General features: G+C 38.3%; 1 protein-coding gene across 1 annotated transcript; it reads right to left on the minus strand.

Annotated features, from left to right (window-relative positions):
- Window positions 1-2,858: 2,858 nt before the first annotated feature.
- On the minus strand, window positions 2,859-11,348 carry LOC105396441 (protein yellow). The gene is made up of 8 exons (XM_048628904.1): window positions 11,214-11,348; window positions 7,807-8,242; window positions 6,900-7,021; window positions 6,426-6,652; window positions 4,955-5,069; window positions 4,421-4,501; window positions 4,038-4,145; window positions 2,859-3,591 (listed from the first exon to the last, which is right to left on the minus strand). Exons 2-8 carry the CDS (start codon window positions 8,231-8,233, stop codon window positions 3,451-3,453), a joined length of 1,221 nt encoding a protein of 406 aa, XP_048484861.1. The 5' UTR covers window positions 8,234-8,242; window positions 11,214-11,348; the 3' UTR covers window positions 2,859-3,450.
- Window positions 11,349-14,416: the final 3,068 nt, after the last annotated feature.

The raw sequence follows: 14,416 nt of genomic DNA on the forward strand, positions 1-14,416 counted from the left end.
CTCCTTCTAATAAAGGAAGCGATTTAGGCTTAGTCCACCACGCGGGCATAGTGCGGATTGGTGAAAACAAACAAGCGTGTGCAGAGAACGTTGTTGGTTAGTGGTCTACCCGTCTGTCAGATGTCATTCAAGCTGAACAAAGCCCTCTGACTAGGCTTTACTACTACTGCCGAAAGAGTAACCGTGACTGCCTAGTGCTTGTGAAGGGTGTAGAAAGGTACAAGCTATGAGTGTGTGTTTCTATACTTACTATAAAATTTATGATAATATCTAATGCGTGTTATCTATTCTATTCTACTTAAATTTAAAACAAAATAGTGTCGTCTGTTTATTTTATCTAAGACTGACTGAACCTATAAAATAATATAGATTTTAAAGTTATCGGCGGTCACCTCTTATATTGTTTTGACCTCTGTGTTGTGTTCTCGTAGGGAGTACAGTAGGTATTAGTTGTTGATGGGTGATTCCGGTGATTCGTATGTAAAATTAAAGTTAACGACTGTCTTATAGAAGGTAATGTATAAGTACCTATAGGTATATACATGGTGTAAGATGTGAACACTTTCATCCATTCAATGAACATGTAAATAGGTAGGTAGGGGAGACCGGGGACAAAAGTAACAGTTTGTAGTTTCTGTCTGATTTCTCGTTATTAATAACATTTACGATAAAATAAATATAGTCATATAAAACTTTCGTTTATAGTCTACAAATATCCATTATTACTTTACTTAATGCATCTCGAATTTTAGCATTTCTAAAGCCTCAAAAAAAAAAGGGAAATCGTTACTTTCGACCCCATGGTCAGGACGAAAGTAACAAGGCATGGGTCGAAAGTAACAACCCATAAATTCTGCCCAATGTTATAAATACGATTCAAAAGAAAGGACAAAAAAAACAATCAAATTATTTAGTTAAGATAACTTCTTACAAAACTATCGAAACTAAAAAAAACTTATGACTTATTGACAAAACTAAAAAAACTTCTTAATATAAACTGTAAATGTGATCCATCATTTAAACTGACTAACTGATAAGAAGTTCTTTTATTTGTGCCATAATATACAATATTATGACACAAATATCTAATCAAAACAACAAAAAATAAAAAAATATAATTTGACATGGCAAACTTACGTAAGTAATTCGTTACTTTTGTCCTGCCGCGAGCTGTTACTTTTGTACCCATCCCCATTTTTGAAATATCAGGCGACATAACTTTAAAACAGCACGTGTTATTCGAAAACAATTTATGACATGCTACAGACAATCTTATAATGAATCAATAAACAAATAGTCATATGGTTCTTGGCATCTTTATTCTACGTAAACACTAAATGAATAAACACCCAAAAACTTACTTTTGGTGTGTAAAATCACGAAATGCTCACTAAAACAACCTTGCACCGTGGCACGGATGCGGAAAATGATATCATGCGCGGGGGGCATCGCATGCTGACTACCAGCGGTCGCTTGAGAAGTTAAGGCTATTGGGGAAGTCCACAGAGTCTTTGTTACTTTCTACCCGCTGTTACTTTTGTCCCCGGTCTCCCCTACGTAATCAATGTATGTACTAAACTTTTTATTGATAACACGTAACAACATCCACTTATTTATCAACATTGCATAATAAAATTGCGTTCAATAGAAGCTATTTTTAAAACACTGCAGTTTAGCCCTACTGCAGGCAAATCAATCAGGTAGGTTTTAAATGCATGTTAACCCTCACATAAATAAATATAGATGGTCTGAGATGTTAACCACCAATACAGCTCTGGGTCCACCAATACAATAGGTACAGGGTCTACATAGGTACGTTAAGTTGATCGTTAAGCAACTATTAGATATAATATAAATGGTTAGGCATGTAGATAAGTATAACATAAGATAAGTAAGTACATGTATTTATATTATATATATAGTAACGATTTTCTCCATATATTGACAAATTTTGTGAAAGGTACGTGATTTATACTTAGATATAAGTACCTAGTACAGACATAAAACATAACTACCTACATTATAAGTTTCAGGGAATGACGGACTGAGTAGCCGCCTAGCCTTTTGGGTTACTATTATATTAAGTATGGCACTTTTGACACACCCTTCAACGTCTGTCATCATCATCATCATCAGATCGTGTGATTTCTAATCAGGTGCTATGCCCTATGGGTCGAAGACCTTCATTTCTTCCGATCCTGTCCCACGCCTTCGATTTCTTGGCAGCAGCTCATACCCGATACATGCACGATATTGCGACGGACTGTGGCTTTCGCCCGACCTATGCTTATTTAACATTGATATCCGATAACTATACAGCATCTTTAACCTATTTTACGTAATTATTCAGTGAAACAAAATGCACTGCTGCGAATACTAGTAAATAGTTGTTATTGTAAATATATGGTGTGGTGAGTCCTTTTGTTTCGATAACATTGCACTTGACACGAGAGCCGTTATCACAGTGCTAGTAACAACAATTAACTATCTGTAATGAGAACGACTTTACAAGGCCATAATGTTTTCACTGTAGGGAAAGATATAGGTAGGTAGGTATCTATGTTGTTTTCAGCATAGGATTAAATATACATATGAGAACTACCTACGTAAAACTCTATGGTATGAGCAATCGAGGAAAATAATGCTTCGTACTTATGTTAAACTGTTAAATTCAAATCTTTTGGGCCAGGTAAGGGGTTCAAGAAGCAATATCAAGATGAGATATCATTTATTAATTGATGAAAATAAATAACGATTATAATTTGCCTAAGAATTCGGAAATTATGAGGTAAAAGGATATTATGTCTAGAGGAGTCAACAGCAAGGGTACTTACTATGCTTAAATGAAAATGAACCAATTTTTTTTCTGTGTTTATTATCACCAGTCCTTTCAGTTTTTAATCGTAATAAAAACAAAAACGGTAGGATAAGTACTTGTCTTCTAATCAATCACAAAATTTATCACTCACTCAGTCAGCACTTAATAATAATCTATATAAATCAATGAGCATTCATTGCCACAAGTACATACTATTAAAATAAAATATCTCAGTAGGAAACTATGTTTCACGTAAGAATGGATGCAGCGCCTCTAGTGGTCGTTATGATAAAACATATTCAGGTTGACAGATCCAAATGAACACTTACTTAAAGATAGTGATGAGTCACAGGGTTACGAAGGGGTTTAAGAAGGCTGTAAGTAGGTACTCTTTATACTAAATAAGTGGTACTAAACCCAGCACGGAGCGCATTTAAGACGTGACAAAAGTTATCCAGCTTTGAGGCTGCGCGATGTGAGTGAGCCCGATGCAAAACTTTTGTCACGCCCCGAGCTAGCCCTTCAGAACTATCTTTAGACTGCAACTGAATATCATACGATCATTTTCACTCCCTCTAACATCCCCTAAGCACAGAATCATTGACCATTATTACACGAAACGCCCTCTAACCCTAAGCACAGACGGTGCCAGCCACCGCCTCGCTGGTGTTTATGCTGTAGATGCCGTAGTTCACCTCGCTGGAGTCCAGCCCCTTGTAGATGAACCGGGGCAGCTTGTCTACCAGGAACCATAGGGTGCCTTCGTTGTCCACCTGAAAATTTATAGGTATTGTGGAATTTAGGGTGTTTGAAACATAACATAAACTCTCCCGTTGTAATCTGGAGTCAAAAACCAAATAAGCCTTCTAATATTGGTACTTACCTACGGTAGCTAAGTCGTTATCGTATTGTTACAAAATATTTAACAAGAGACAAGAGATATAGGCGAATGTAGGAAGGACCTAGCCAAGCAGCTTTACCTTAGAAGGGTAGCCGGTAGTGCCTGAAAAAAGTGTTCTGGTCCTCTTTGCAAGTGTATGTACGTACATTATTTTTAAGCGTATCGGACAAGGTGACAATGTTTAGTCAGTCAGATTAACGTAAACTCGTCAGTTGCAGACTGCACAGGGTGCGCTGGACGCATACGAACATCCGATATATGACTCGAAATGGCTCCTTCCTTCGCGCACCCCAAAATTAACTGAAAGCTCTTCCTCACCTTCAAGTCGTTGGGGAACTCGAACTTGGGGTCGCTGAACACGAGCGCGTTGTTCTCCGTGGTGAACGGCTTCTCCGTGTTCCAGCACCCCACGCCGTTGCGGTTCACCTGAAATGTATTATTTTAGTGTTATTTAAGTTTATTTTTGTTTTATTTGCCTGAATGAATTTTATTTTTCATACGTTGCAATTTTTCCAATTTGCTGATTACACATTTGTTATGGCGATATGGAAACTTATATTACAAACTATATTAGGCGCCGTTTTTTACGTTTAAAATTGGACTTTGTCAGTTGACAGAGTCAATTTCATTTTACACAGTAGAATTTTGTGCCTTTTTCAGAATAAGTCTCAAATATTGCAGGTTTTTCAATATTCCCTTACCTGTGAGTAGAACAAAACTTTGGTTTTTGGGTCGTAGAAGCTGGCTGAAGTCTGTGTCTGAGGTCCTTTGTCACCCAGCAGCTGAAAACAATGGAAAATATAGGTTTAAACAAAAAAAACTTCATGCCAGTTTACTCTATGTATATGCATGATTATGTAAGTATTTATTAGTTTTATTTTCTACTCAATGAAGCGCTTCATTAGCTGCCAGTGATGCGTAAATGCTGTGATCGGATGTCCAGTCAATCAATACCTCCCTGACAAGAGTGAACGTGAGCAAATTTCTTACTTTGCTAATGGCCATTTTCTATATTATCATGTTATCCTATCTGTCTAGCTCTTATTTCTCTGGCATGATTCTCTCAGCTTCTACATCGAGGTGCTTTACAGGACCTCTGAAGTAACCGGTGAAAACTTAAAGTTAAAACTGAAGCAAAGATTTTTATTCAATTCTCGGCGCTAGTCGATGTTGAACCTTAACGACTGTTTTCGCTTTAAAGTTGCGGCCGGTTGAGGTAAAATATTAATTGTCACCTTGAAGTCATGGAAGGCCTCCTCCTTGTCGAGGCGCGTGTAGTTGCGCAGCAGCTCCGTGGACACGCAGAACTCCTTCGTGCTCGAGAACGCGTGGAAGAACATCGTGCGGTACCTGTAGGTAGATATTGTGAAGTTAGCAAAGGGGTTACAGACCTTACAGTTAACCTTACTAATAGTGTGTAGCAGTACCTAGCTGCTATACATATACACCTTTGTACTTAACTTGTCAACAGGCCGTTTGTATTAAAACGGCCTGTTTATAACGGATCATCGGGAGACTCCAATGTCTATTCTGTTTCTGCAGAAGTAGAACGTATTCTGACGAAGTACACGTTTGTTTCTACTACGTGCTTGTTTCATTTCTACTACGGCAGAACAGACATTGCCATTATCATTCTATTCCACCTTTTAAAAATACCTACTGAGAATTTATAAATGTTAATTTAGTAATTAAGCTGTCCCCGCGCGCTTCGCTTCGCCTTAAAAAGTTTTCTCGTGGGAATTCCGGGATAAAAAGTAGCCTATGTTCTTTCCCAGGGTGTAGACCATATGTATACCAAATTTCATTCAAACCCGTTCAGTAGTTTTGGCGTGAAAGAGTAACAGACAGACAGACACAGTTACTTTCGCATTTATAATATTAGTTAGGATAGTTAGGATAAAGTACTAGCTGTTCCCGCGCGCTTCGCTTCGCCTTAAAAAGTTTTCCCGTGGGAATTCCGGGATTAAAAGTAGCCTATGTTCTTTCTCAGGGTCTAGCTAGACCATATGTATACCAAATTTCATTCAAATCCGTTCAGTAGTTTTTGCGTGAAAGAGTAACAGACAGACAGACACAGTTACTTTCGCATTTATAATATAAGTTAGGATGCACTAGGCTTGATAGGCAAGGCAAAGTAAATCCAGATAGAGATCATAACACCTAATTACCCAATTTAAAACAACCTATATAATATTAAAACCACTCAGGAAGAACAAGCAATTTCCCAACAATGCTATTCAAAATAACAATATGTGCAATTTGCATTAACATTTTTTATCGCGATCTACGATGTTTTAATAAAAGTTTACAAGCGTAAAGAGGCGACCTCCGGTTAAATGGACCGGTAGCTTTGAGGTCAATGTCAGGCAACTTGTTTCATTTCTATTTTATTATCATTATAATTGATAACAAATCATAAATAAGCTTTCAATGTAATGCAACTATTTGCTAGTTTGCATACACGTGTGTTGTTAGACCTCGAATTTAATGCAAAGACAAGATAGGTGATCTTTTCTATAATATTTTTAATTGATGTTCTAAATACTGTTATAATAGCTAACATCAAAACTGACTGGCTTGGTATTCAAATTTGGTACCCTCTTTGTGAAAAGAACCATTCGAATTCTAGGTGCTTCATAAAACAAATCTGAAACTGAACTGATTTATACTCTGTGACAAGCCAACCAGCAGTACACAACCACCTACCCATCCTCCCTGGGCTCCGACAACGCCAGTCCAAACACTCCATCGGTCCAGTGGAACTCGATGCCGCCGACATTGTAGGAGCCAGCCAGCGGGTCGAAGTGGAAGTAATGGTGGGCGATCCTCCAGGAGTCGTCCTGTTTCAGGCTGTAGACCACCACGCTGTAGGCGCCCAGGTCTGGGATGTAGGCGAAGGCGTTGTCGCAGCTGTTCTTGTCCACGTCTACCACCTGGAAAAAGGGAAAGAGAACACAAGGTTACATAAAAGAACATAATATAGCTACGTAGAAGGGCAAAATAGATGATGAAGATTTCGAGCAATTAAAGGTAATCCTGAATAATGTTTCTTACGATGAGGTTCCGTCTTATCTATAACAACAAATACACAAAATGATCAATATATTTAATGAATAATTGTGTATTAAAATCAGATCAAAGATCGTCATTATCTTGCACAAAAGGCTCAAAAGTACTTACAACGTTAGCAAAGAACGAGTCCTCTTTCATATCTTCAACTTTGAAGTAGTAGCGGTGGATTAGCTCGTCAGTGTTCAGATCGAAGATGGCGAGGGAAGGACCCGTGATTTGATTCGGCGATCCTAAACACAAAAAACAAATCGTAAAATCATCGGAAATAATTACATCGTGACTAGTATTATCTTAGATCTACACAATCAAGTCATCCGTCAATTATCCGATGAACCAATCTATAGAACTGGTTGTATAAATCTTCCGCTGTCGCTGTCGCTTGCTACACATACAGAACAAGGTAAAGATTAGCATAGAAACCGCACCGTTAGATTAGAGCGAAGTGTCGTGAATTCATGATTCGAGAGCTGGCAGTACGTGGCATACGTACTGGAGGGTTACTCTATGCTAACGAGAAACGAACAAACGAGAGCTGTCGTGCAATCGGGAAATATAGTCTGGGTTCACGCAGCAGCGCTCCTAAACTTGGTTTTTCGTCATGTAGAGTGACCTCCTTGATGTAAGAAAGCCAATTTTACTGAGCCCACGCATGCAACGATCTGTTCACTACCCTATTGTTACGCACCGCATCTATCACTTTATGTAATAAACAGTTCGATACCATTGCAGAAATGGTGATTGATTGTCGGCTAGGATACCGTAACTTATAATTTTCTCCTTCAACTAAACATTAGTGAATTTAAGTCGATGTTAAAGATTTATGAGTAGTACAAAAACTAAACACTAGTCAAAGAATACTAACTAGAGTTTGTGAGAAATTACAACAATATTTTCTATTGTGGTAAACGGTATCTTGAATAATAATTCTATTGTGCCTCATATAAATATGTTAGTTGGTGCTTGTCCAAATAATACCAAAATTCCAGTCGGTCTGTGCCAATATCCAAAAACTCACCCAAAATATCAGCCAGACCGGAGTCCATAACCCAGAGTCGATCGCAGTCATCTATGAAGACTCTGAACACTGACACTATCGAACTGTTTGAGGGAAGCTCCTTCGCGGTGTCAGGAATGAGGTTGTCTTTCCACGAGGGGTACGGCTTCAGCAGCTGATCCTGCGCTCCATCCACATCTATGTAGTTTAGGGATGAGGCCACACCATTCTTCCACTTGGGTACAGTGACGAAGAGTTTGTTCTTCCAGCGCGCCAGGCCAAGCGGCAGGTTGTGGGCGGGGACGAACGTGCCGTCTTTGATGGCATTCTCTTTATCAGCGGGAGTGTCCCAGGTGTAGTCCACTTCTTTCCACGCGAAGCGTAGAGTTGGTGTCGCGGCCCTACAGACCGTAGCCACCGTGAGGACGGCCAAAACTATTGCCCTCATGCTTGATAGCTGTAAGCAAGAATTAAGAATAATCAGCATTGTTGTATCATATCATGCATATCACAGCCATGTCTACGCATAAAATATTACACGCTGCATGTAGTAGCCCTACTTCACTGCCCATTTAATTCCAGAATCGATTGGGCCGTTAACTTGTTATAGACTTATTGGTTATATTTATTGAAAGGTTAATGATCTGATTTACTTTCAATTGTACCGTATTCGTATCTGGTTTTGTAAATCGGACACAAAACGAGATACGACCTTTTTCTGTCATTCTTTCCGGTCTAAAGTCCAGTTTTGCAGTTAAAACGATTTGAACCCGCTTGTTTTGGCAATCTCAGATCTACCAAGAAGGTCACAATTTAATAATGACTTGGAAATCCTGATGGAAACCAGATAGGGCAAGTAGAAGTACCTACGTCTCAGCGATGCCGCAATATTTAATAGCTGTAGGTATTATGAGATGAGCATCCCAGAGCTTCACAATAAAGAGCTGGCTCACGTTTTTGCAATTGGCTTGTGAAGTTGTGATCTTATTATTGAGAAACGTCAAGTCGCTGTGTTGTAGCTCAACTAGTCCGGATCATCGCTTGTTTATGGGAAACTCAGGCGCATCCTTTACGCAATGCAGAAAAACGGCGAATCTGTCATGTAATCCGCACCGAAATAAAGTCACATTGTAATAATGAGCTAAAGTGGGTTCCTGTGACCTGCAGCGTTGTGGTTGCATTGTGTACTTGTGTGACAGATAATGAGGTGTCGCGATTTATGACGCATTGTTCGTCCGACAGTCGACCATCGGCTGCATTCCGTATCAACCGTTATACTTACTCATGTACCTTTTTGCTAATTAAAAAACGTTGTTCTTTTAAAAACATATAGGCAATTTGTTAATGAATCTCATTAAAAGGTCAATGAATTCTAATAGATGAATCAGATGAATTATACATAGACTGGTCCGGTACAGGCGAAATAGGTATGCTATTAATTTGCCACTGAGCATACACAAGCCAATAGTATGAAAAGTGTAGAGAATGTTGCGATCATGTCCGCTCAAGGTTTAAATCTATTTGTTGGTTTACCATTAAAGGACAAGTCGTGCATTCAAGGAAATGACTTTTCGTACTCCATTCATGCTCAATTGAATGATTATACTTATTATATATAAATGTTGTAAATTATGTATTCACATCGGTATCTAATTAGAACTTAAGTATTTCCTTTTGAGCTAAGGTATAAGCTACTAGAGTTCACGTGGATTAGTTAGCATTCCTAACATACACCAAATAAAATATTATTAGCGGGACAGCGTATTGCATACGAGATGTATTTTTTTTAAATTTTATATAAACCAAAAAGTTTTATTTTTTGTATGGATACAAAAAAGTAGGATTTATACCTATTTATCAGAGGTATTAGGGACATTACCTATATCGACGTACCAGAGTAAAACCCAGTCTACTCAATCAACAGAGCTCAATCAATTATTTCCCTAAGTGGGTTTTAATATCAGGTCGATAGTGAGCCTGATCGTTTATTTTTATACTTACTAATCAGTGGCCGCGTGCCACGGTAGGTAAGCAAAGCGAAATCGAAAACTAAGCAGTAAGGAAACTGCTTACATAGAATTCGATACCATTTACGGGTTTCCCAAAACACTTTTTTGTGACGTACAAACTTAGGACATTACCTACACCCGAGTCTGCGTTGTTCAATGATTTCGACAAAAGTAATAAAGGCAAAAATACCAAACTAAATAAAACAGCCCAAAGCATACTTTTGAATTTTGAACTAGGTACTTGTTTAGAAAACAGAAGTAGGTATAAAATATATAACCAGTCGCCGGTTATCGTTATGGTACCTACATTTGTTTTTGTTTCAGCTTGTATGGAAATAATAATTATGAAAAGTACTTATACTTACCAAAGAAAATTGCGACTACAAAATAGCCATGCATGTACATAAATGAGATTACGGTCAGATAAGATTAGCATACATTCAAGAGTTCAAAGAGTTGACAAACACAATGCAATCTGACTACGAGATATCTTGATATTAATTAGGCTTTTTTATAGTCATATTTTGACTTGTCTCATGATATTGCACTCCGACTTTGTAGGCGTGAGAAAATACCTAGATAGGTATAACATTGTTTTTTGTCAAGAAACTTTCATTGGTTTGAATTTTGAATAACCATTTTGGGTTGAGGACGATTTTTTGTAACCGCGCATATAAAACATCCGAGAAACAAATATCAAAACTGGGAGAGAAAAAACAAAGGAAATTTATATTACATCGTGAAGGAAATTGTGCCAGGAAGTCCAAGAATTGTGACATTTTGTAACAAAAGTTAAAAGACTTGCTCTTCCGACAAGAGCTTATTGGTCTTCCGCTAGCTGAGAAATTAAATTGTATTATGAAGCTATGTTTGATTATAGAAAGCTTCATAAGTAAGCTAGCTCATCTAAGTACCTAAGTATATTTTGAGATTTACGGACTGGATAAGTTAAGTATAACATAATTATAAGTACTTACAAATTATATCGAAACCGAAGTAAAACATACCGGTAACATTTCCGCGATAGAAAAACCACAATTTGAACCGATTTTTATAACTTGCAGCTTTGAATAGTAAAGTTCAGACCATCTTTCAAACAACAATATACCTTGGTACCTGAGTTAGCATGTAAGTATTCATTAATGCGTTATTCGTTAAAACTTAGGTGTAAACCTTGATATATAGTGGAGCCCCTTATTATCAATGCGCTCGATAGATCGATATTACATAGTATATCTATGTTAAAGTTTAACTCTTCATCAAGGTTAAACCAATTCTATCAGTAGGTACTTACTCTCGCAAAACTTTGGCACTAAAATCTGGATAAAGACCGGGTAACGACACTCAAATAAGAAATCTATTGTTTTGTCTCTATGAATGAATACTGCTTATGAAACTGTAGAGGTGATAGTGACGTACCTCCGTGGATACAGCGGGGAGTGAGTGTTCGGGGTCACAATGCGACCGGTTCACCGTGCCCGCGGTGCAAGACTAAACAGTTCGAGGTCCCAACATGCCTTATATATTCACTACAATTTCTTTATAGCACACTGAGCTAAATATTTTTTGAGTTTGGAGGTCTGCGAATGCTTTTTGAAGTTTTCTGCAATACTTAAATCTGCATGTTCGACATTACCAGCGCAGAAAACAAACATCGCGCATCGTGTCGGTTAAAGGACCGACTCCCGTTGAGATACGAACAGTCAAACGTATGTAGGTCGATAGGAGTTATTTTTTATGGGGACCGGCCAGGACAGAATTGTGAGACCTATCTGGCAGTAGTTGGATGAAAAAGACTAAGACGGTGGCCTGTGGCTAGGGAATACAAGCCCGGGATCCCGCTCCCCGGGATCCCGGGATCCCGGTCATTTTCCAGTCCCGAAATTTTTGGGATTAAAATTTGCCAATCCCGGGATTTTCGGGATTGACAAAAAAAAGGTAAATTAGTATGTAAGGGTATTCTCGTAGCTTTGTTGTCATTAGTTAAATGTCAAATCATTGTTTTCTACCCGTGTGACGTCACAGATGTGATAATTTATAAACAAATATGGCTGACACCGTTTTCGCCTGTTTATGAAAAGAAGAACTTTTAAGTAAAAGTTTTGCAATTGGCAAGATCCAAAAAAATTATAGATTATTTTGTTTGGTCTAATAGACCACTTATCATATTAGACCTACTTTAAAAAAGTAGCCTATTGTTTATCTTTTTTTAAGAAGTATATTTTTTTTTAACTAAGTATGGTCTGACAAAGTTAAATTATAAATACTGTGTCTCCGATAAACCTAAAAACTTTGATTCGTTAGAAGTGTTTTTGTTTTTGACCTTAATCCCGGGACTATCCCGGGATCCCGGGATTGTCTTCATCCAGTCCCGAAATCCCGGGATCCCAAATAAAAGCCGGGATTGTATTCCGAAAAAGTTGGCGTACATTGAGAGAAGTCTATTTCCACCACTTGGCGTTTATTAACCCCCCGGCTAGGAATCGAACTTAGTACTCGTAGCATGTGCAGAATGGTGTGGTGTGCAGTTGCTAGCTGGCTGTACTGATGTGCGCCTGTGTGTAGATATTTGATCATAATAATTTACTTTTTACAGAAATTGCAGTAATTTTATACATAGGTGCAGTTGGAGTAAACACAGGATCGATGCATATCAAATGAAATAAACAAGGAACGTGAGCCAGTTCGTAAAATACATATACAGAGGTACTTATTGTTGTGAGTTTCTGTTTCGTCAACTTGATACAAATGTGTAACTCCAGGAAACTGAAATTTTAGATGCAAACTAAGGTTCCAGGATTTTCAAAATTAACTCGTTTCTAAGCAAACCATCACGTCGGGTTGATCAGATTTTACTGCAATAGGTTATACAATGCCTACTGTAGAGAAAATAAAATTATGTACAGCATATTATAGAGATCATAAGCCTTACTAATAGTTTGTGAGTATGTGTGTGTGTGTGTGTGTGTGTGTGTGTGTGTGTGTGTGTGTGTGTTTGTCCACGTTTGTCTGTTTGTTCACGTCAAAACGGCTAAACAGATTTTAATGAAAATTGGTATGGAGTTAGCTGACACTCTGGATTAACACATATAGGCTACTTTTTATCGCGGAATTCCTACGGGAAAACTTATTAATTGTAATGAATCTCGCGGGTATAGGTAGTGTCATAATAAAATGAAAAAAATCAGTAGTATTTTGATTTAGGTAGAATCAATTAGTTGCATCTGCAGCTGCAACGATTATTTTTTGTATAATAAGTTGATGTACATATTAGGTCCTTACATATGAAATTGGCGTTTTGTCGTACTGGCCACTTTGATCTCAAATATTACCTTTATGATTAGGAATTCCAAATTCAAATTCATACAGCTATTTACTCATGCATTTGTGTTTCAAACCCCCTAATTCATTTGTTTTTTCTTCTTTTGTTTTTTTCTTTGTGTCTCTCTGTTTACAAAATGGAAAACTTGAAATATCGCGTTATTTACGAGTATGAGTTCCACCGTGGCACCAGTGCTGCAGAAACGGCTCGAAGGATTAATGATGTGTATGGTGACGGTGTCGCAAAAGAAAACACAGTGCGTCTTTGGTTCCAACGTTTTCGTTCTGGAAATTTCGACCTGCAGAACAAGCCTCGTGGACGGCCGGAGACCAAAGTTGATAATGAAGAATTGAAGGCTATTGTGGAAGCGGATCCATCGCAAACCACGTCCGAGTTAGCTGCAGGCTCCGGTGTTAGTGATAAAACTATTCTAATCCACTTGAAGCAAATTGGGAAGGTGAAAAAGCTTGAAAGGTGGGTACCTCATGAATTGAGTGAAGCAAACCGACAAACGCGCGTCGACTGCTGCGTTACGTTACTCAACCGGCACAATAATGAAGGAATTTTAAATCGAATCATTACCTGTGATGAAAAGTGGATCCTCTACGATAATCGGAAGCGCTCATCGCAATGGCTGAACCCTGGCGAACCAGCCAAATCCTGCCCTAAGCGAAAATTGACTAAAAAAAAGTTGCTTGTAAGTGTTTGGTGGACTAGTGCCGGTGTCGTTCACTACAGCTTTCTTAAATCTGGCCAGACGATTACGGCAGATATCTATTGTCAGCAACTGCAAACCATGATGGAAAAGCTAGCTGCTAAACAACCGAGGCTGGTCAATCGCTCTAGGCCACTGCTGCTTCAGGACAACGCTAGACCACACACTGCACAACAGACGGCTACCAAATTAGAGGAGCTTCAATTAGAATGTCTTAGACATCCACCGTACTCTCCGGACCTTGCTCCAACAGATTACCATTTTTTTCGCAATTTGGATAACTACTTGCAAGGAAAAAAAATCAACTCCGATGGGGCAGTCCAAACCGCCTTCAAAGATTTTATTGATTCCCGCCCGAATGGTTTTTTTAGTAAGGGGATCAATGAACTACCTATGAGATGGCAAAAGTGCATACATAGCAATGGTACATACTTTGATTAATTTAATATATTTCATTTAAAAAAAAAAACGACTTTATGTTCCTCCTATAGAAAACGCCAATTTCATATGTAAGGACCTAATATATTATGTTATATCCCCATATGGGCCTTAACTGCCTTCCTAGGCTATTAAGACCTTTTCCCA

The sequence above is a fragment of the Plutella xylostella genome, chromosome 22 (assembly GCF_932276165.1).
Source record: "Plutella xylostella chromosome 22, ilPluXylo3.1, whole genome shotgun sequence".
Taxonomy (NCBI): Eukaryota; Metazoa; Arthropoda; class Insecta; order Lepidoptera; family Plutellidae; genus Plutella; species Plutella xylostella.